Genomic DNA, 23,634 nt, shown 5'->3' with positions numbered 1-23,634 from the left:
TCCTGTGGGTTCACGAAATTTATCTCTGTCTACAAGTTCTACAGATAAAGAAAGTTTTGACATTTGCGCTCTAGTATTAGAAATTTGAGAAACGCAGGTTTTGAAAAAACATGGAAAATACATTGTATTTTGACAGTAAATGTAGAGAATTTCAGAAATTTTGAAATGTAGAGGTTTTCGAGATAAAGAGGTTCGAGAGAAACAGGTTCAACCGTATAACAAAACTGATAATTGTGTAATAAAATATAAAGTCAAACATTTCATACTGTTAATGTTTTTTAAAAAAAATAAAAATAAAACATAAGAGGTCTACAAGTTAAAAAAAAATTTTTTTCAATGACTTATTGGCATAAAGAAATAGGCTAAGTAGAATGTGGATGGAATTTTTTCTTCATATTAAATTGGCATATTCTACATCATTTTTAGTAAAATGTACAAAGAAAACTAAACTGGATGAATTTTTCATATGTTCCTATTTCCCTTTTCCTCGAAGTGACCTTGAAAATAGTATTTTTTACACCAAAATTTTCAATGCCAATTACAAACTACCAATTCCTATAATAATTTTACTTGTTTTTTTTTACAATATTTACACTTATAATGTGCTTGGTAAATTTCTTATCCAATTTTCAAAACAGAAATGTAACAAGAGTCACCATAAATTTCTCGTAATAAATGTGTAAGGATTTAAAACTTTTTTTACGGCTGCCATTTAAGTTGTCCTTAATTATACTTGAAATAATTTAAAATAATATTTTTTTTACATAGTTCATAATATTTTATTACTTCATGTTCTTTGTAGATAACAAGAGTAACCATATTTTAGATTCACCATTTCATAAAACTATTAAAATTTGCCAAGTTTTTCTTGCATAAATAGTAAAGGCCCATTCTCTGTTATTCAGCATAAAAATTTTACAATTCAAAATAAAAATCTCATACATAATTTGATGTGCATTGCAGTGTGCATTGCAAAATGGGAGAGAATTTCTCCCCCTTTTCTCAAAAACAGGGTGAGATTTCAAAAATTTAAGTGAGATTTCTAAAAATTTAGGTTCAGAAAAAAAATATTTCTTTAATTATAATACATTTTTAACATCTTCTAATTGAATATTTTTGCATCTTCATATGGAAAATGTTCTATATCTACTTTTTCATCAGCTATTATATTTATTTGGTTGAAAAATATCCGTATTTGTTTAGTTTTGACCGTTTCTACCAACATTTGTTTAATTTTCATTTGTTTGTTACTAAGTAGCAGTTGTCGCCTTAACAAGGTATTTGTCCATCTTACATTCATGCACAAAAAATGTAAACACCTTACATGAAGAAACCTCACCTACGGTGAACACGTGGTTGCAGAGAAATATGTTCTGACAGGGGTTCAGTAATTCGGGGGGTGGTGTTCTGCTGTTAGCATTGGTTCTAAACAATACTGGTAAATAGGGAAGCTAGATAACAAGGACCGATGCTCAAAATAATGAAAGATCAAGGAAGAAAAGTGAAACGGATTTTATTCAAAATGGCCAAAGACGAAATTTTTTTCACAATTCGTGCATTTTGAAATTGATTAATAGAGTGTACAAACTTATCGCGTTAATCATTTTTTATTGAGAGAAAATTTTAAAAATATGCGTGATTCTCGCGTTGTAGTGAAAACACTGCATTGATACAATGCATATAACTAGAGAAATTATGGAAAAGTCCAAATGTGTTCCTTCACAATATGAAGGCGACCTGTTAATATTTCTATAAAGGAGACATTTCTATATTGGTAACTGTTTGCACCAATAAGTATCATTTAAGCCCAAAAGGGTTTAAAGTTTTGCAAAATTGATTAAAAAATTAAATATATTATAAACTTTAGTTAATTCCCTCAAATTTTTTTTTCTTCCTATTACTTACATGTAACTGCCCAGAAATCACCAAACCTGGGTAATTATTTTGGCCTAAGTACCATTATTGATATCATTCATAATCAAATATAGAAGGTTATGTCAGGTGGGATAAAATAGGAATAGATAGCTAAATATCCATTCTTTTTGATCAAGGTATTTAGTTTATACTTTAATCAAAAAAATTGATTAATTAAGCACTATGCCCAGGATTCCCTAAAATCAGAGAAAGTGGTTTTTCTTATTGACTATTTAATTATCATAGCCCTATGTAGAATGTAACAATATTTTATCATGATCTCAAATGGTCGTAAATATGATTAGAAATTAAATAATTATAAAAACAAATACTAACAATTTGAAGGAAAGTCCAGTTTATTAACTTTAAATTCATAGCAAAATATAAACTGCTCGGTAAAACAATATCAAAGGAAGAACTATTATCTCTTTGATTTCGAAGTAGACTTCAACCTGCATTTCAAATAACGGTATGGTTTTTGAAACCCGAAAATTATAATATGAAATTAAAAAAACGACACATAATAGGATAACAGAATATAATGATGTTATAAAACTTTTCACAAAACAAATGATGAGAAATTTCGTAACTAACAAGTTATTAATGTGATAAACAGTTAATAAAACACTAGGATATTAACAACTGAAAAAGTTGACCTCAATGAAATATATTGGTTTTGTTTAAAATAGAATTCACCCATTTATACTTACGGTGTCGCACGCTGACTATACTCGTTAGTAACTATTTCGATTCCTCCAGCTCTAGCTACAGCAACGTAACAGTTTTCATTACCAAAATCAATACCAACAGCAGACATGGTAAATTTAATAATTTTGTATCTAAATTTATAGTACTTTTTACTTGTTAGTAAAAACAGCGGTATGAATTCATAACAAATTAGTCATCAAAACAATTTTTTCCAAACACAGTCAAAAAGTAAGACTTGTCTGCTATCATAAAGTTGAGTAGGCAGAAGACCGGATATTTTTAAATTTTATTTCCGTGGCCAGATTGTCAAATATAAAAAGGTTGTGGAACGCCAGAATACGCCACCTGGGGAGAAGACCTGATCCATGTCTTGACACTCCCCCCTTTTCTTTCCTCCTCTTCTCAGCTGTACTGGAATGTACGACGATATTTTCACATTTTTTAATATTTTTCGTATCTAATAGTCAAAACTACTTTTTTAATTTTTCAAAAAGCTTTCTTTTAGAGCTACTATGTTCTGATGAAATTAAATTATAATTGCAAATAAACAGGTCATTTTTGAGATAAAGAAATATTTTAATAATATATTAAAAATTTGGTTATTTTAATCATTCAGGATATCAGAAGCAATTTTCTTTTAACGCTGATTTTAAAGTTTATCTCAAAATTTTAAGTATATTATTATCATTGTTTTTATTAATTTAATTTCAGAAATTTTAACATGATTATTCATTTGAAATTTGAGACAAAAAGCTTGCTTTTTTATTTTTATCATGTTTAAAATAATATAATTGTAAAAAATTTCTTTGACTTCAAGCTGAATAACATTTACATTTTAATAAAAATTCCCAATCAATGTAGAAAAGAATAATACTTAAACTTTCATCTGAAAGGTTTGTATATTCTTTGTGAAAACATGTTGCACGATTGCATCTTCTTTTTTTTTTTTTTTTAAGTCCCATTTAGGACATTTACATATAATGTAATGTAATGTAATTTACATTTAATGTTACATAATCTCTTATCATCAAAATACCAAAAATGGAATTGATTGACTTAGTACGAAAGTTTTGTGATAGCAACATTCTCAAAAGGTAACTGATAGTAGTCAAACTTTTATTATTAGTAAAGGCAACTTATAATAAAAAAAGATGTTATATATTTTCGTCTATTCTTGTATGTAATTAAATGTTAGTGCAAATTTAAATTTGATAAAATACAAAATTTATTACTATTTTTTGTTTCAAAATTCGAATGTTACCTAAATCTTTGGTTATCGAATCGTTAAAAATTTCTGATGTGCTAATTTTGCATTGGCACATCAGAAACTATTTTTTCATTACGAAAAGTAATTGGCAAAATTTTTAATTAAAATTCTTAAAGGCTTTTCTGGGTGCACTCCCTGAAAATATTTCTACGGGTGCCTTTGAGTGTTGCTTCAAGTGTTTTGTTAAGTAAAATTTCAGATTCTAAATTTAAAGGTTACGTAAGTATTTTTCCATTTAATATCAGTGAAAAATTTATGCAAGTATGAGTAATTTGAATATTTTTAAATTCTCTTCATTGTCTCGATTATTACAAAAAATAACAATTTAAAAATTCGAAATATTATTTTATTTTAATATTTTTGGAAGTGAATGACAAAGTTATAAAGGTAAATTTTCATTTCAAATCAGATGTAAATTTAACTATAATTATGTAGTGTGGTCTTTTGTAATATAATTTCAGAATATAAATAATGAATGATCATTTGGAAGTTACAAATGGCTTAGGTTACGACTTTTATAAAGCATATTTTACAAAACTAACAAATTCAATTCAGATTTTGATAAAATACGCTCATTTCTAAACAAAAAATTAAGAATAAATTTTAAAATTTAGGACTTGAAAATTATTAATGATTCATCAGAAAACTCACTGTATGAAGAAAAGAAAAAAATAGCAATAAAAGTTGTAATATAGTATTTCTTAAATAAATTTGAAATAATCAAAAAAATCAGCTGAGCATAAGATATATGTTCAGGGAGGAGTAAAAGGGAGTAAAATGGATGGTAGCAGAATTCGCTAATATAATTTTATTTACTATTTCTGTATTGCTAAGTAAATAATGAATAGAAGGATATTATAAAGCTACTGCTCTATGTTTTACTGCTTCACAGCAATACAGAAAAATAATCAAAATTATATCACCGCATTATTCTACTACCATCCAAATCTTCCTCTTGCATACTCCAAAAAATAAAAAGCAACGCAAAATAATATCAGAAAATACAAAATCTAATATTATACAGAGTTAAAAATAATGCAAAACAATATTACGGCGAATGCTAGATAATATTAGTTTGCATAGAATCTAATATTCTCTAATGCAGAGCAAACAGCGACCTCTTGTATCTTTCCAATATTTGAAGTTGTGCAAGATAACGTTAGATTTTACCGGTTTTCTGATATTATCTAGTATTAGGTGCTACTTGGGTAATGTTAGAACTCGCCCCGGCAGAAAAATCTTCTCGTTTTAGCTTAAATACGCAATCTACCACATGTGAAGCACAATTTATCTATATTAGATTCAGTATGTCTGCTCTTCGAGAAAGACAAACCCTCGTTGGCACCAATCTACGGCTATTCTATGCGGAACTTCTGCTTTGAACATTTTTATCAATTGAAGCTATCTTTGATAGTTATTTTCAACATATTATATTTTACAGGAAGAAAAAAAATAGAGAAAGTAAAAAGGTCATCAGTACCTTGTTAAAAGAAGGAAGAATAAAAATTGCTTTAAGCAAAGTAGACAGGAAAATGGATGTATATTGTATATTGTTTATACTCTCCCCGGATCGGCAAGTTAAAATTTTATCCTTGGACCGGATAAAATCTTCCAGCCGGCCACAGTTGGCAAATCCCTGGTAAAGGGGATATGGATGTCAAAGTATTATGCTATAGTATGTGGTGTGAATGTAAACAATAACAAGCTTCCTAAAAATGGAGAAAATTAATTTATAGTTTGTTTTGACTACACTACGAACTCCTCCTGCCACAAATAAACTAATTCCTTAAACTAATTTTCTCTGTGGAGATATTAAAGAGTTACAAATTATTATTGAATTTTGAAAGTGAATGAAAAAAAACTAGCATATTATTAATTACAAATGTTTAAATATTTGAAAATTCAAAATTATATAGCTTGAACGCTAAACTTTTTAAACTCATTTTGACAGATATTTCTTTGACAGATATTTCCGAGTACTAATGAAATTTTGAAAGCAAACGAAAGAAATTATTTTGCTTTTCAATCACCTTTTTTCTGTTCTAGTTCTTCTTTCAGAACCTCAGCTATCAGATCAACGCCTACTTCAAGTACATGGTCAATAATCGCTTCTATGATAGTTAAAAGAGCTTTTAGCAATAAAAGTTCGTAAATATAAGTTCTGGTATTAGACTGTTATATACTATAATAGTCCAATACCAGTGCCGTTCTAGTATTGGACTTGGTTGAACAAGCGAAGGTTGTAACGTGTGATCACAAACGAGAAACCAAAAACCGGTTTCTTAACTAGTTGCCTCCACTTGGTTGCCCTAGTGTCATCAGCACTTATGGAAACAAGAATGGCGCATTTTAAGGAGGTTAGCTTCACTCTACCACTAACACAATAGACTGAAGAAAGAGATTCAGATTATCCCTTTCTCTCTTTGAACTATTCCAAAATAGTGACGTGACCCCACACCCCTACTTGAAATAGTTATATCTCGTTAACCATAGCCACCGCCACAGGTCCAGACAAATTATAGAATAATTCCGATGTATCCCTTTTCTCATGTTATGGCTTTCGAGGTGGAGATGAGTGAACAGGCTTAATATTCTATGAAGTTTTGTTAATGTGATTTATGTATAATTTTACGTGCGCAATTTTACAATTGTTGTTGTTGTTAATTTACGTCGCACTAGAGCTGTACAATGGGCTATTGGCAACGGTCTGGGAAACATCCCTGAGGATGATCCGAAGACATGCCATCACAATTTTGATCCTCTGCAGAGGGGATGGCACCCCTGCTTCGGTAGCCCGACGACCTGCACGCGAAGTCGAGCACTTTACGGTAGAACAGTTTAACGAGGACCAATACCGCACACTCTCGGTCCCTACGCAGACTGATCCAAGTGGTCACCCACCCGCACACTGACAGCAGCCAGTGATGCTTGACTTCGGTGATCTGCTGGGAACCGTGTCTAAACGATCAGTCCACTGCGGGACCAATTTTACAATTCATAAAGAGTTTTCTGTAATTTATAATTTCTAATTGTATGTGAGCCTAAAGCAAATTGATGAAAATTAAAATCACAACACAAATAAAGTGTAAAGTTTGCCATATTTTGGTGTTATCACTTATTTGGCTATACTTTCGCAAAATATCACAGGTATATTTTTTAGGTTACATCTTGCAGGGCATAGTAAGCTTGTAGAGTCTTCCAAATTCATATGTTGTGTGTTTTGTTAAAATTTCAATTAAAAGGACGTGTTATATTGCTGTTGTAGTTTATTTACGTCGTACTAGAGCTGCACAATGGGCTATTTACGACGGTCTGGGAAACATCTTTGAGGATGATCCGAAGACATACCATCACAATTTTGATCCTCTGCAGAGGGGATGGCACCTCCGCTTCGCTAGCCCGACGACCTGCATACAAAGTCGAGCACTTTACGGTAGAACAGTTTAACGAGGACCAATACCGCACACCCTTAGTCCCTACGCAAACAGATCCGTGTTATATTGCAAGCCCTACATTTGTAATCATATTTCATGTTGCCCTTTTTCAAGTTTAGGCGAGAACATCAATCAGAACTAGTAACCCGGAAGTTTTACGAGGAACTTTATTCCCTAGTAACTTTATTCCCTGTAAGCCAGAAACTGACGAACATGAATTTGATTGGCTAACATTTTGAGCGTAAATGTTTTTACCCAATCAGGTTTTCATTATTAATTTATCTTTTTTCTCACACACTTCTTACTCGCTGTTCTCACACTGCTTAAATGCATATGTGATGTTGCCAAAATTCTAAAACTTTTAAATAGCAGGAAGAAGGGGGAAATTTAACTGTCACATTCGTTTTTACTCTAGTTTGTGCATTGACTGGTGTTTGTTTATGTTTATAAATTGAAATAAAATTTCTATACACTATAATCTTATCGTAAGAAAAGTTATAGAATTTTGTGTCATTAATTTACACATTCTGTTATACATCTTAAAATTTCAGGTTAAGAAGAAAAAGATGCGGATCGTTTTGTTATAAAATATGATGCTTCTCATGAAATTAGTGATTTATGTATAAAAATCACTTTTGACTTGACGTTGACGAATCAGTATTCTCTTTTATATGAGGTTAAAGAACTGGCATTTCCGATGTTCGGCATGAATTGATTTTGAACATGTGGAATGATTTTGAACATGTAAGGAAATGGTGACATAGAGATGTTAAAAAATTTTCTTTATGACGGTTGCAGCCATGGCAAAAAAATTCAAATTACTAGCCAGCAAATTAGCCAAATATCAAAAGTGTTCACCAAATTCCCAAAGTCTTAGCTAAAGCAAATCTAAATATGATTAATTTTTCCCCCACATGAATCTTTCAGTCAAAATACAAAGTTGCTATAACTTGAATTATTTTAACAAATCATCTTTGAGGCTAAGAAATAAGATAAGTTGTGGTTTATTTTTGATAACCTCTTACATTACAACAGAAATTTAAAGATAAACCTGTAAGAATATTTGGTATTTATTTAGATTCCGACTATCTTTTAAATAAATATATTTAATTTTAAGTAAAACATTTCAATGTCTTATTTTTCAATAGCTGAATTTTTACTGGTGCGTTTATAATCATTCAGAAGAAAAGGATCAAGGTAGAAAATAAGTTATTTGAATCATTAATCATTGGATGTTTTTAAAAAGTGCCTAATTTTCCCTTTTTGAAAATGAGATTTTTCCTTGATGTTGATTTTCACTATGAATTATGCAAAAAGACACATTGTTTTATTCAACATTTTCGCTATTAATTCAACCCCAATCTATTTCGGCATATTGTCAGTCCTTAGCGTATTAAAACGTAATTCGTTTTACACGATTCAAAATTTTATGATTTTTGACAATTGTGAAAAAGAATACCGAAAGGTTTTTTTTTATATGACGGTTAAAAAAAGATAAAACCGTCAATTGTCGAAAACTTTCTAATCATGCCTAATTATGATATTTTTTTAAAGTGCTTAAAAATATTTGTGGAGTGCTTGAAAAGTGCTTAAATGGTGCTTATTTTTTGTTGAATAATTTGGCTACTCACCCTGTATATGTATCATGGAAAAATGGTAATCTATGAATATAAAATTAAAGTTAAATTTACTGATTTTGGCAATCGCTTAAAATTTTACAATTTATTTTAATAAAAATATGTTTTAGTCTTGAGAACACTTATTTTCGAGAAAAATATTGGGATGATACCTAATATGCATCTAGCTACCACTTAAAAAAAAAAAAATCTGCTGACGCTAACTGTGGGAAAGAATTTTGTTATGCGATATTGTGTGATCTGGCAACAAATGTTTTAATCTGTNTTTTTTTTTTTTTTTTTTTTTTTTTTTTTTTTTTTTTTTTTTTTTTTTTTTTTAGTGTTCACATAATCTCTTTTGTTGCTTACATTATTTGGATTTAATATAATTCTTATTAGTTACGTAATATATTTTGGGGAAATGTGATTGAATAAAAAATACAAGATTTGTTCCGAAAAATTCATATTGGTGTAATTTTCAGGATCTAGGGAAGTATAGATTTTTCTATTCCGAAGAAAAAAATTGTTCGCTTAAACTTTTGTCAAAACTTAATTTCCTTTGCCCAATTTACGATTTTATCACATTTGGCAAGGTGGTGAATGCTTAACATGGGCCCTTGAAATGTTTTATTGTTATTAGGATAAGTTTTTCATTAAAACTGAATTCCACACGATTATCGATGAAAAGTTTTATAAACTGGTCTAAAATTTTTTAAGGCAAAATGTTTTTAACTAATAAAATATTGGTATATTTGTAAATGAACGAAAATTGCAATAGAGGTTTCATAATGAAAGTTACTAATACTTTTTCAATCACTGGGTTAAATTACAGTTTTTTTTTAAATTTTTTTTTTTACATAATTTACTAAGGGTTAGAGCCCTTTGTTGGTTGCCATTCACAGACAGTTTAATTTACTTTTCTATCCTGAGAAACTTATTTTAATTTGCTATGTATCAATCAAGTGTTATACCCTGTGGCAGAATTTTTTTGAGCTTTCAGCGACATACCTTTCTAATTCTAATATCTTTCTGCAAGATAGTTTTAAATTAAACATAAATATACATGTTACTAATTCAAAATAACAGAAGTGTAAAAAAAAATTGGATCAAATTTAATAATTTTTTAAAAAAATATTTAAAATTTTTTTATTCTAATATTATGGTCGACATTCTCGCATTTTGTAAATCATCATGCCATTAAAAAAATCGTGAAATCCGTTGCAGTAACTACCGGAAAAAAAGATCGGCAACTAAATCGCGCTAATCCGGGTGAGGAAAATGGTTACTAAATGTGTGTTTCCATTTCGAGATTCGGTTGCTGTGAAAAATAACATCATAAAAAAATATCGGATTTTAAAAACTATGTGGAAATCAATAGTAATGACTGCATTAAAATTATTAGAACGAAATTTTCTATCCTGATTAAGTAAACATTTTATCCTGCCTGATTAACCTGATACTTAGATTAACCCCATTTCCTTATTACCCATCCTTTTTACTAGATGATGAAATTTTTATGAGTTGTTACAGTCTCAAATGATGATCAATAGTTACAATGTCAAATGAGATGGTTTTTTCCTATTAAAAAATTTCCTTTTCTGTATTTTTGTGAGAAAAACTTATATAATAACGCATAAAATCTAAAATAATAAGCAGGAATTCCAATTCCAGTAATATATAAGGAGTTGTTGATTTTAATTTTATGTATTACCACCAGAGGTTTTTGTATTTCACATATACCCCTGAATTCCATTTTCCCCCCATATACTTAAGGGTCTAAATGTAATTTTACTGCAAATTCGACGTATCTCAAGTCAAGACGATTGGTTTTTAGACTTATTATCTGTCTTAACTTATTATCTTAACTTAAACTTATTATTTGTCAAAATTTTTGACCATTTCAAATATTTGAAGCTGCGATGGAATCTACTATCGTGATTCATTCATATTCACTTGATTTTAATATCAAACATCAATTTTCATGCTTTTGTGATTTAAAAGTTACAGATAAAGATACATATTCACGCAATTTATAAATGGTACATCGCAATTCAGAAATCTAATGTTGTAATGCGATTTTTAAATTTATATCGCAATTCATATTCATAATAGTTTAAAATTCAATGCTGCGACTCGTATTCGTCAATTTCAATTATAATTTCAAACAACAATTTTCAAATTTATGCGTATTTTAAAAGTTTCGCATCCTGGTTCGTATTCTTGCGATGTAAAAATTCAACATAGCAACGTGTATTTTCATGTTTTTAAAATCCTTAAATTAGTTTTTCTTAAATTAGTGACTATAAAGGTGTGATATTCTTCATAGATAGAGTAACTTAAATTATACATCTTTGTTCTAAAAATCATATTTAGCATCTATGGTATATAAATTGATATCAAGTTTTTGCACTTAAAATTTTCTGGATTTTTCCCCTAGTATCACAATTACCTCTGAAAACCACTTTATTCCATCCGACTCTAATTACATTTTCTACTTTTAGAATACAAGGTACATTGAATGTAAAGACAAAAATATCACATTGTATGAACCAAAAATTGGACATGGTAGATATGCTACAGTTTATAAAGGTGAGTGGAGCTATGGCAATATCAAGGAGATTGTTGCTATTAAAATTCAACATAAAGAAAAAGAGATTAAAACTGTAAGTAAAATTTTTTTTTGCTTTTTCATTAATAATTTTTTACTCTGTATTACGAGGGTTGCTATTTATATTTCTGGCCTTGGCAACAGTAAGTGTTGCTAGGTGACCGCAGACGATTTTAATCGAAAGTTTGATATTTTTAAACATAAATTCAGCAGACGATTTACCATTATAGCTTCATTTGTGTTGTTGACAGTAAATTGAATAGTTCTTCTCTTTCAAAAAATGGAATTGAATCGTGAACATTTTCGTGCCATTATTTTTCATAACTTTCGACGTGGATTGTCAAGACAAGAGTGCTTCGATGAACTTAATTCTTTATTCAGCGATAAAGCGCCATCCTACAGCACTGTAAAAAATTGGTATAACGAATTTAATCGTGGTCGATGTTCGATCCAGGACGAATCCCGTGCAGGTCGTCCAAAATCCGTTGTTGTGCCAGAAAAGATCGATGCTGTGCGTGAACTGATAAAGCAAGATCGTCATGTGACATACCGTGAGATAGAGGCGTCTTTGGACATTAGTATGACTAGCATCAATAAAATATTGCATGAACATTTGAGCGTAAAAAAAATTTGTTCGCGTTGGATCCCGCATAATCTGACAAACGCTCAAAAAAAGGCTCGTGTCGATTGGTGCAAGGAAATGTTGGAAAAATACGTTCAAGGTACATCAAAGGCTGTGTATAACATCTACACAGGTGACGAATCATGGATCTATGCATATGAGCCGGAAACAAAACAGCAATCAACTGTATGGGTCTTCCAAGACGAGGCAAAACCAACAAAAGTTGTTCGAGGAAGAAGCACATCGAAACAAATGATTGCCTGTTTCTTCGGCATTAACGGTCATGTGGCAACAGTGGCGTTAGAGCAACGCAGGACGGTCAATTCTGAATGGTACACGACCATTTGTTTGCCAGAAGTCATCGGAGAAATTCGAAAAAAGCAGAAGAACAGGCGAATCATTCTTCATCATGACAATGCGAGCTCTCACACATCGACTCAAACAAAGGCATTTCTGACGGAGCGAAAGATCGAACTGATGGGTCATCCGCCGTACAGCCCTGATTTGGCACCCAATGACTTCTTCTTATTCCCACACATCAAAAATAAATTACGTGGACAACGATTTTCGACCCCCGAAGAAGCGGTTGATGCATTCAAAACGCATGTTTTGGAGTTACCTCAATCGGACTGGAAAAAGTGCTTTGAAAATTGGTTCAAACGCATGCAAAAGTGTATTGATCATTATGGAGAATATTTTGAAAAACAATAAAACTAATTTCGATCCTACATATTTGTTTTTTCATTATTAGGCCAGAAATATAAATAGCAACCCTCGTAAGAAAACTTAGCTGCCCCTACTGCTTTAGGTGTTTAATATTGACTTTTTGTTTCCTTTGTGAACTATAGTTAGCGGGTTCAATTGAAAATTCCAAATTTCTGATTATTTGAAAATTTTGTTACAGAATCATATGTTTTTGAAAATTCACAAACTTTTTACAGTTTTATATTTTTATATAGTCGTAAATTTAAATTATTATCATTCTGCTCAGTTTTCAATTTTAATAATATTTTATACTGTCTATGCATGTTATTTTGAATTACAACTTTTTAAAAAAAATTAAAGCATGGTTCATATACCTTAGGAAAAACCTGGAAAACTTGAGGATTTCAAATTAGCGAAAATAATAAAATTTTTGCTTATAATCTAGAAAAAGATATTAACCTAGAAAAATTAAAACATTAGGATCATTTTACTGTTTAAAAGGTTTTTTTTTTGTAATGTCATAGTATTCCGCTGAAGGAAATATGCTTCAGACAAAATTTTTAATATAATATTAAAATTATATGCAGATATATTTACTCTGATAGTTGAATAACTTTTTAAGATGCATTTATGAATTTATTGTCTATTTTGAACTTTCGGTGAAAGTTTTTAATTTTTCTCAATGTTTGTAGGTGGTCACCGTAAAATACAGGTAAAACACCCCCTAATTTTGATGAAAATCGGCCCAATATCGTGGGGGGGGGGCGGTACTGAGGAAAGGGCTAAAGGCCGTATTAAAAAACATTTATATTTGGTTGGACATTATTAAGTATGAATCACAAAATATAAAATGTAAGTAATTGTAGCAAAATAAAGTAAATGTAAACTAATTAGTAAATCTAACTTAACTTTTAGAGCTTTCCTCTATTTTTAAATCTCAGTACGATTGTGGCACATGCAAAAATGGAAAAAATAAAAATTTGGACGACGAAATATTTCATAAAAGTAAGATAATTTATTTAGTTACATTAATCAGAATCCCCAAATCCATCTAAAAAAATATCAGAGTCATAGTTCAAAATAAGGTCAACTCATTCTTCATTCAGTTTCATTATTGTCTATAGATCCGACATTAGAGAATTATAACATGACTATGTGCTTATTTTCAAAATAGTTTCTTACAAAAATATCCAATTACATGATTTTGGTTTACTTTTATTAGAGAGCTATTCAACAAAAGGAACTGGTGAAGAAAGAAATTACATTGCATGAAAAGCTTAACCATCCTTCCATTGTCAAGGTAAATTGTTTAAATTTATATTTTTTATATGATGATATGTAATTATTTAAACTTAACTTTTTAATAATTTTTTTTTAGCTGAAAGATTCGTTTGAAGATAAGAACAATTATTATATTGTTTTAGAATATTGTGACTCAGGAACACTGGACGAATACCTAAAAAGAAACAATATCCTGTGTGAAAATGAAGGTTAAATTAATATTTTATTTTAATTTTTAAATTACAGTTTTAAAATGTTTCTTTTGTGCTTATTGTTTTATTTTACGTAGTTTATGAAATTATGAAGCAAGTAGTTGATGGGCTAAAGTATTTGCATAGCAGGAAAATTATACATCGAGATCTTTCTCTTAAAAATATATTGCTAACAAAAGACTATAAAACTAAAGAGCTGAAAGTGGTAAGTTTTTTTATAAATTTTTATTTTCGAATGTTTTCTTGGTGCTTGTATAACATTAAAATTGTCCCATTGTGATGGGGTAGAAGTGTCATCATCTCCCAGCACTGAAAAGACTAGAAAACCATAGCTATTCTTTTTATTTTTGCCACAAATATTCGTATCAAAAGCATGGTTGTTTTAAGAGGAACTTTAAGTGCTATATTTCCCTTCTTTCTAGATAAAAACTATTTTTTTTTTAGTATACCCCATAAAGAATTCTTCTTGGATTTTTTTATTATATATATTTTTTTAATTAAAACCACTCCCAATATTTTTATTGCATGGTTGTAGGTTTCTTTCAAGATAAGGTCTTCCAATTTTGAATGTATCAACTGAAAGGCTTGAACAACTAAGCTATTGTTCTCTGTGTTTTTTAAAAAATCAAAAAGTTCCTGAACCGCTAATTTTTTCATTTAGCTTTCTCATAAAAATAGTACAAAGCATTGTAATAGAAGTCAATGCGATCCCAAAATTTTGTATGGGCACTTAAATTATTTAGCATGAAAATATATGCTGTCAAACTTCATTAAGACAAGGAAAATAGGGCGGAGCATAACTATGGGAAAAGATAAGCTTTATATAAGCTCAGTTAATTTTACATTAACTAAAAAGTCTGCCTAAATAGTGGCATAAAAGAATGAAGATCAAAATTTAGATTGATAACAACACATAGTCCCAGTAGCAGGATTTACAGAGTCAATCTGCAGCACCAAACCATCTTTAAACATTCAAATTTGCCTACAATTTTAAGACAGTCATGTAGATATTTTTATTGAAAAAACCAACCTTAATCTAACATATATTTTGCACCGTTTTCAAATATTAAATCTATATTAATGTTATGTGGAAAAAGTTTCTGTTTATAAATTTTATTTTATTTATATACAATCACGCTTAAGTTTTGCTAAAATGTAGAAAAAACAGATGTTTATACTGACCCAATAAAGAAATCTAACCTTTTAACTGAATCTATCAAACAAATCTTTGGTTTTAAAGGAAGAAATTAATAAAATTATAATTTATATATAGCGTTCTGATTTGTGCTTATTCAAAGTATCTTCGAATGAAGTTCATTATCACCACCACAGGTGTTTTGCTGACAAATAAAACAATAATCAGAAAAATTATCATTAACAAAGTATGTTTTTTCAGTATCTTTTCTTCTTTTTTTTTTTTAGAAAAAGGAAAATTTTCCTTATTTTTCATTAAATGAAGATGGCCGTTTTTTTTTCTTCACCTTTCTATTTTTTCTTGCCTTTTTCATTTTATATTTAATTTTTACCTGCTCACGTTTATTTTTTCTTCCAGCAATATTTTAAATTTTTAAAAAAAAAAATCTGTAAAAAATTTTCAAAGGGTAGTCTTTNTCTTTCTCTTAAAAATATATTGCTAACAAAAGACTATAAAACTAAAGAGCTGAAAGTGGTAAGTTTTTTTATAAATTTTTATTTTCGAATGTTTTCTTGGTGCTTGTATAACATTAAAATTGTCCCATTGTGATGGGGTAGAAGTGTCATCATCTCCCAGCACTGAAAAGACTAGAAAACCATAGCTATTCTCTTTATTTTTGCCACAAATATTCGTATCAAAACCATGGTTGTTTTAAAAGGAATTTTAAGTGCTATATTTCCCTTCTTTCTAGTTCCCTTCTTTCCCTTCTTTCTTTTTCAAACTGAATAAAAATTTTCAAAGGGTAGTCTTTTTGACTGATGAACTTTTTTATTTTTATTTAGATGAACAAAAAAACTAAAACTTCGGAGTAAAAAAGACTACCCTTTGAAAATTTTTATTAGAAAGTTTTACAAATGCTTTTTTGTTTCTTAAAATTATAAACTATAATTATAGTTTAATATTTCTATTGCAGCTTTGCACAAAGATATTGCCACTAAACATATTTTCCATTCAACAGTTTTACAAACGAAGTTTTAGTTTTTTTGTTCATCTACAAAATTTAAATAAACACAGATTATTAGGTTGGAAAAACTAATGAAGGCTACTAAGTAAATTTTTATCTGTCACTAAGGATCTTTACATATCTCACCTATTCCATTCAAAGAGTTTAGAAAAACTCATATCAGTTTTTATACCTTAATTATTAATCAAAGCTAAATTTTAGCTTATAAAATTTTAAAATAGAGGTAAAATTCCTAGCCTTTTTATTTATTTATAAATTTTTTTAACTTTTCATTCTTGTAACTGTTACCTCTTTAAAAAATTTCATGGTGTTTAGAATTAATTCCTATAAATTCCGAGTGTCTGATTTTTAATAAAGGTATCAAAAACTTTGTTACTTAAGTTGGAGATGAAATTAATATAATAATTCAATATGAAATTAAAACCATTTTTTAATAAAAAAATTTGAAAACAAAGCTTTTTTTTTTCGTCTTCAGTGTTTATAACTAAGTCCAGAACATTTGTTGATTGGTCACTTCAGTTAGTTTTTTTTCGTTTTGATTTATTAATTAAATTATTTTTTATCAATTAATTTAAAATCCTTGTTGCTAATAAAAAAGTTAATCAATAAATCTAAGGGGAAAAAAAAAGAATTTTTGGATAGGTAATTATCCTGAAGAAAAAAGGAAATGTTACAAATATTGGTACTGAAACTGTTATCCATTGGAATGCTGCTAATTTGTTGCTAATAAACACTTATTAAAAAGGATATAATTATCATTTAAATGAATATTAACTAAGAACTTCCATATATAAATTTATATATATAAAAAAACTATTTAATTATTGTGAAGAAAACAATTGTGATTCACATTTGTTTTTTCTAATATCTAAATGTAAAATCCCATTATTTCTAAAGAGTTTTATTTATTTACTTTATTTTAATAATAAAATAAATTTTAAATCAACTCTGTTAATAAAAGAGCAGCTTTCAAACTTTTATTATAATTTTTTTTTTAAGTACCAAAGTAGATAATACAGTACAAACTATGTGTACATGTTTTCATTAAAAAATAAAACATCTAAAAGCTAATAGGGGAGATTGAATGGGAGAAATTTAATTTTATGATCAATATTATTGAAAATTAACACTTTAAAAATTTTTCACTTTATCCCAGAGGTCGTCAAAGTGGTCTATATAGACCCCAGGGGTCTATTTAACATAAGCGGGGGTCGATATGAGCCAGGGGGTCGAATGGGGTCGATCCAAATTCGGAAGGGTCGATTAGTCAAAGGATTATCAGTATTTTTCATATATGTAACAATTAGAAATAAAAGAAGAAGACTTGGAAATATATAGAGGTAATCTTCAAAAATTGAGCGACAATTTTAAACTGCGTTTTGTTAATTTGGAAAACATTGACATCCCTGATTGGATTATTGTGCCATTTTCTTTCTGCTCAAATTGAAAACGTGGACATCAACCTGCAAGATGATCTTGCTGAATTATTATCGGATCTTGAAGCAAAGACGCTTTTTCAAAATTTAACAATAAGCAAATGTTTGGACAAATATAAATATAATGCAAAAAATTGTAAAACTTTACGAAATAGCTCAGTCATTTATGCTAGCATTTCCAAGTTCCTATATGGTTGAAGCCGGTTTCAATCACGTAAATTCAATCTTAACTAAGCACAGAAATGAATTAAACGTGGAGTTTCGAGGGGATTTAAGATTAAAATTGACTAATTTTGAACCCAATATGGCGAACTTTGCAAAAAAGCACCAGATACACGCATCTTATTGATTAAGAAGCAATNAATTTGTAAAAAGTGAATACATCGTGAAAATGATTTCAACAATAATATATTTTTCATAAAACTATTGTTACACTATGTACTATTACTCTAATAAAGGTTCAAAATCATAAAATAAATGTACAAACACAGTATCTAATAGAGTTTTATTATAATTAACAGAAAATTACTTTTATGGGGGTTGATGGAGATTTCGAAAAATTATGTAGGGGTCGATGATCAAAAAAGTTTGGCAACCTTTGCTTTATCCATATGATAATTTGAATCATCAGCTATCCATAGAAATGCATTCAATCGATCAGCTGTAGTTTTAACTAGCAAAAACATAGTTTCTTAAAAAGTATGTATTTTGTCCCATTCATCCCAATGATGTGGATGAATGGGACGAGTTTATGAAATGAGGAAATACTTTATTTGACTTTGATTTAGATGATAAGTAGTAATTGTTAACTTAACAATACAAAGGAGTTACAAATAAAAATATTGCAAATACAAAATATTAACAAATAAAAATATTACAAATGCAAAACATCAGTAATAGAAAAGTTCAAAGAGGAATAAAAACTTATTTAACATTGCATGAATTAAAATCAACTTGAAAACTTAGTTGAGTTATTTGTCTTTTTGATCGACCAGTGGAGATAGATTGAGGAAGTTTGCATTCGACATCCGTCAGAAAAATATCTGAAATTTCTTTTCCATGAACACATTTGTTTGCTCCTACTCGCTTTAAAAATTTTACTTCAAATTCGTCCTTAGAACGAACATTTAATACTTTACAAATATAAAAGTGAATGGCCTTTTTACCAGCTACTCTTGTTAGAAGGTAGTCTCTGATATAAATGTCTTTCTCTCTAAACTGTCAGTGATATGATCATAATCCATCTTACTTTCATCATCTTTACTGTTCGAATAAACAGGGTCAGCTACATCAGGTTCAGAACTACTTAATAGCAGCTTTTTAAATCCCTTTCTTGGCTTTTTACTCTTTGACATCTAAATTTCTTTAGTTTTGTCATCTCTTGATTTGAGCCTGGTTCTGTTGGGACTTCACTGGCCTATCTGTCACCGAGGCCGCAAGAAAGTTGGTATTAGAGAAAATTTCTGAATTGTAGGGATGTATGCCAGTTCTATTGAAAGAAGAAATTATATTCTCTTTTGAAAATCCAAATGTAAATGATTCATTCGAAACCTTAGCAATGTTATAAATGCTCAAGATTTTTCCTGGATTATTTGTCATCCAGTTATTTTGCGCAATGTGATACTTCATTTTGAAGGCACTGTAAACTGTGACATCCAGCGGTTGCATTTGATGCGTGCAATATGGAGGAAAAGTTAAAATCACAACACCATTCTCTTTTGCAAAGGAAATGACTGGAATATTAATATGATTGTCGTGATTATCAATTATCAATAATACCAGTTTTTCTTTAGTGCATTTGGTGTTTTTGACAAAATGTTCCATTGACTTCCAAAAATTTTCAGCAGTCATCCAGCCACTAGGATGAGCTAGACCTAAACTTTCTAAAGGTCCATTTTCAAGCATAAAATCCTTAAAATTAACCTGTGGGAAAACATAAACAGGTGGGATTGTATTTCCAATGGCATTTATGAAATTTAACATCGTAACTAATTGCCCCCGTTCTGCTGATGTAATTTGGCCAACTTGTTTCGTTCCTTTTGTAGCAGTTTTATTTTTTTCGTTCATCACAGTTATAAATATCTGCTGGTTCAAATTTATATTTTTGCAGCAGACCTTCTGAAAAAAAATGGACACATTGTTTTTGTTGAAGCTACATGCTCTTGCCTGACTCTTACTTTCGGGGGTGCGGATAGATAGTTCTCTTTGTCTATTTAGAAACAACTAATTATTTGACAACCAATCTTTACACGCGATTTCATTTTCTTACCATGCGACAGGTGCCTTCTCCAAGAAATTGGCAAATTCAAATTCAAGTTTCCTTGTTTAAATGGTTGTTAACCCATAACACATTTGGGAACAGGTTTTCAAATACCCACACAGTTCATTTTCTTCCTTAACTGAAAATATTCTTCTATTACCAATGTCTGGGTTGAGCTCATACGATTCTGTAGTAGTAATCTGTTTGGTTACTGTCAAATGACGACTCAGTGTTGATTTTGACGTATGAAAAGCTTTTGCAAAATTTTTATTGACATTCCTTTTGTGAGCACTTCATTGGCAGCTTCTTTAATTGTGGGTATTGAAGCCTTAATCTATTTGGTTTTTTTCCCAGTTTTGAAGCATTCTATGAAAGTTAAATGTAGAATAATTTAATTACATAGTAATTAGCTACGCTGTATATAAATATAGGTATTACAAAATAAATAAAATATTTATTTTTTATGAAAAAAATTTCTTATAAGAATTAAATTATTTGAAATACATTAAAATGCAGTATATAATAAAAAAGCTTTTAGTTTGAAGCTGATGAGTATAAAACTCAAAATTTCAACCAATAAACTTAACAAAAAAATTATTTCCAGATATAATTTTTTTTCCCTCAAGCAAACCAATAAATCAATACAACAAATTTTTTATTAAAAAAATTATAGTTTTACTATTGTAATATTAACAAATTTGTTAAAATAATGGAAAAGAAATACACTGAGAAATTAAGTTGAATATTGCAAGATATTGATCTAAAATTTTCAAGTTATATTAAGAAGGGGATGAATGGGACTGTCCCATTATCCACCAGACAATTGTCCCATTCATCCCTGTATCCACTTGTTGAAATAAATTAAAAAATAGGCCTAAAAAAGTAGTGAATTTTCTCTATTCAAATTGATATTGACACTAGAATAAGTAGATTTTTAATATACTGTAACATTATTAGCTTGAAGTATATTTTTTTTAAAAACAATATTGTAATGAAAACAAAAAATCTTACTTTTAATATGGAAAAGCACACTTTGAGGCCCTGTTCAAGCAAACATGCAAGCTTATGATTTTGGTGTCAGTCTGTAAATTAGACTGGGTGCTGCCATCTGCTAAGTGATGTATCAAACATTTGAAACAATATATAGGCACAAAACATACAGTTGTCCCATTCACCCCCTTTTAATAAATTGTCCTATTACTCATTTCTGTGAAATATTGTGAAAAAAAATTATTCTCAATTGCTGATCAAAATTTACTGGTCAAATATCTAAACGAATAAAATTTACAATATTAAGGACTAAAAATATTTACAATGAAGATAGAAAATTCCATAATCATTCTTACAGTTTTTGTGCTGGGGTATTTCTTGTCCAAAATTTCAGAAAATGTTTGGTTGTTGTCTCCGAAAAAAAAAATTGTTTTCCTCTTAAAAATGTTCTGCAAATTTTTATAAATATAAATAAAAACATCAGTTTTTAAGAAATAAAAATTTTTTCGAGAAATTATGCTGTTACCATTTTTTTCCTTTCAAATAACCACAATATATTAACTCTGATTTTTTTTATTTTAGAAAATTGCTGATTTTGGTTGTTCGACAGAATTAAAAACATTAGATGAAACAAAAAAGACAGTAGTTGGAACACCAGTATGCATGTCACCGTAGGTATTTTAAGAACATATTTGGTAGAGTTTTTAATTCTGTAATATAACTAGTGGGTCATTCTTCAGAGATGGGCATTTGTCATTCAGAATAATGAATAAAGAATGATGAATAATTATTCAAAATCTGATCTGAGAAAGATTTATTCATTTGTCAGAAATGATTTGAATAAAGAATAAATCATTCAGTATTCTTCATTCAGTATCCTTTATTCATTAGTCAAGAATAACTGAATAATTTCACTGGTCAACAAAAATGGGCACGAAATACTCTAATTGACTATGACAACTACAGATAAAACGTTAATCCTTTTCAAGTATATTTATATAATGTTTGAGGAAATTTACTTTTATCTAACACCATGCATACTTTCGAGAAATGGTTACATGGCAAAAAAACGTTTAATTTTTGTAAGTTAAAATTTTATTTAGGAATTTAAAATAAGATTATCGTTTGCTTTCAAAAACTATAAGAAATTGTGTTTTATAGATATTAGGACAAAATTTTAAAATGAACTTAAGTAACTAAACTGTTATGAACCTACTTTTTAGCACAACTAAGTATGTTTTGGAGTAAGTTAAAATAACATAAAAATAAATATTCATACTTGTCTTAGTTTTATGGTTAAATTCCTAAAATAAGACGTTTAAGAGCAAACGATGTTTTGCATCTCGTTATAGACAAATACATAACGCTTGCATTTTTCGCTGGTTATTCAAAATTTTATTCAGAAAAATTAGTCATGACTAATGAGTTTATTCATCAATCATTATTCAAAAATTTGTATACATTTGCATAATGAATGATGAATAATGACTAAATTTTCATATGAATAATCATTCAGAATAAATTTATTCTGAATAAATTTAGTCATGAATAAAATTTTCGTGCATGATGCCCATCACTGTCATTCTTGCTTTGAAATGAGTGGTTATGTATGAAGAAGAAATACTTAAATTTTCAGCAAGGCCACAGAGTTTAAGACAATTCTGCAGGAGTCAGAATTTGAAAAATTTACTTTTTGAAAATTGATTAAAAAGTTTGCTTATTAGAAGTTAGTTAAAAGCTAGCCTTTGTTGGTTGAATAATGAAAAAGAAAAGTTTTTGATCTTAGAAAAATTATTTTTATGAATATTTATGATCATGTAAATTAAAATACTATTCTAATTAAGATGTGACAATTTAAGTTACAACTGATTATATACCAGTGATTTCCCTAGACTTACAAAACTATGTGTTTTTAGTACCCAGGACTTCCAAATTTCTGGGTCTTTTTTTATTAAAAGGAGTCCTCATTAAAAATAATACAAATATAATTTATTGGGATTATTTAATGAGAATCCTTATTTCAAAGATACACATAAAAATTAAAAAAATTAAGATTTGAAAAAAAAAAGAAAAGGAAAATTTAATTGGTTATTGATTCAGTAATAACTAGACATAGTTTAAGCCAAATTTTTGGACCAGTTTCTGAGCCCAAAATCAGATGATTTTCTTCAAAAATAATGAAAGACAATTCTTGTCCATGTATACTAGTTCATAATGCTGAATATATCATTTAAAATAACACTACTCTTAAAAGAAGGATAAAACAAATACCACTTATTTCTCAAGGTTATATAAAATAATTTAAAAATTAACAAAATTTTATATATATATATATAATTTTTTTTTTAAAATTGCGCCCGCCATCGTCTTCTCAGACATAAGGCATCTCCAATACAACAGTGAAGTAGCCACAGAAGGTGAA

General features: G+C 29.0%; 2 protein-coding genes across 4 annotated transcripts in view; one reads left to right on the top strand and one right to left on the bottom strand.

The window, feature by feature from the left end:
• The window catches only part of LOC107448223 (heat shock 70 kDa protein 4L), a 36,746-nt gene extending 33,874 nt beyond the window's left edge, over window positions 1-2,872 (bottom strand). Inside the window, exon 1 of the mRNA XM_071180336.1 lies at window positions 2,625-2,872. Coding sequence (XP_071036437.1) covers window positions 2,625-2,731 — 107 coding nt within the window. The 5' untranslated portion in view covers window positions 2,732-2,872. The remainder of the gene's footprint in view (window positions 1-2,624) is intronic.
• Window positions 2,873-7,644: 4,772 nt separating this feature from the next.
• LOC107448222 (serine/threonine-protein kinase PLK4) overlaps window positions 7,645-23,634 on the top strand; it is a 55,273-nt gene continuing 39,283 nt past the window's right edge. For 2 of the 3 annotated variants that reach the window (XM_043042725.2, XM_043042728.2), the window contains exons 1-6: window positions 7,645-8,067; window positions 11,441-11,602; window positions 14,097-14,174; window positions 14,253-14,364; window positions 14,445-14,572; window positions 21,795-21,883. In XM_043042725.2, coding sequence (XP_042898659.1) covers window positions 8,047-8,067; window positions 11,441-11,602; window positions 14,097-14,174; window positions 14,253-14,364; window positions 14,445-14,572; window positions 21,795-21,883 — 590 coding nt within the window. In that variant the 5' untranslated portion in view covers window positions 7,645-8,046. The remainder of the gene's footprint in view (window positions 8,068-11,440; window positions 11,603-14,096; window positions 14,175-14,252; window positions 14,365-14,444; window positions 14,573-21,794; window positions 21,884-23,634) is intronic. The other variant, XM_071179781.1, reaches the window with a different exon arrangement.

This window comes from Parasteatoda tepidariorum, chromosome 4 (assembly GCF_043381705.1).
Source record: "Parasteatoda tepidariorum isolate YZ-2023 chromosome 4, CAS_Ptep_4.0, whole genome shotgun sequence".
NCBI classification, from domain to species: Eukaryota; Metazoa; Arthropoda; class Arachnida; order Araneae; family Theridiidae; genus Parasteatoda; species Parasteatoda tepidariorum.
This window is presented reverse-complemented; position numbering and strand designations above follow the sequence as displayed.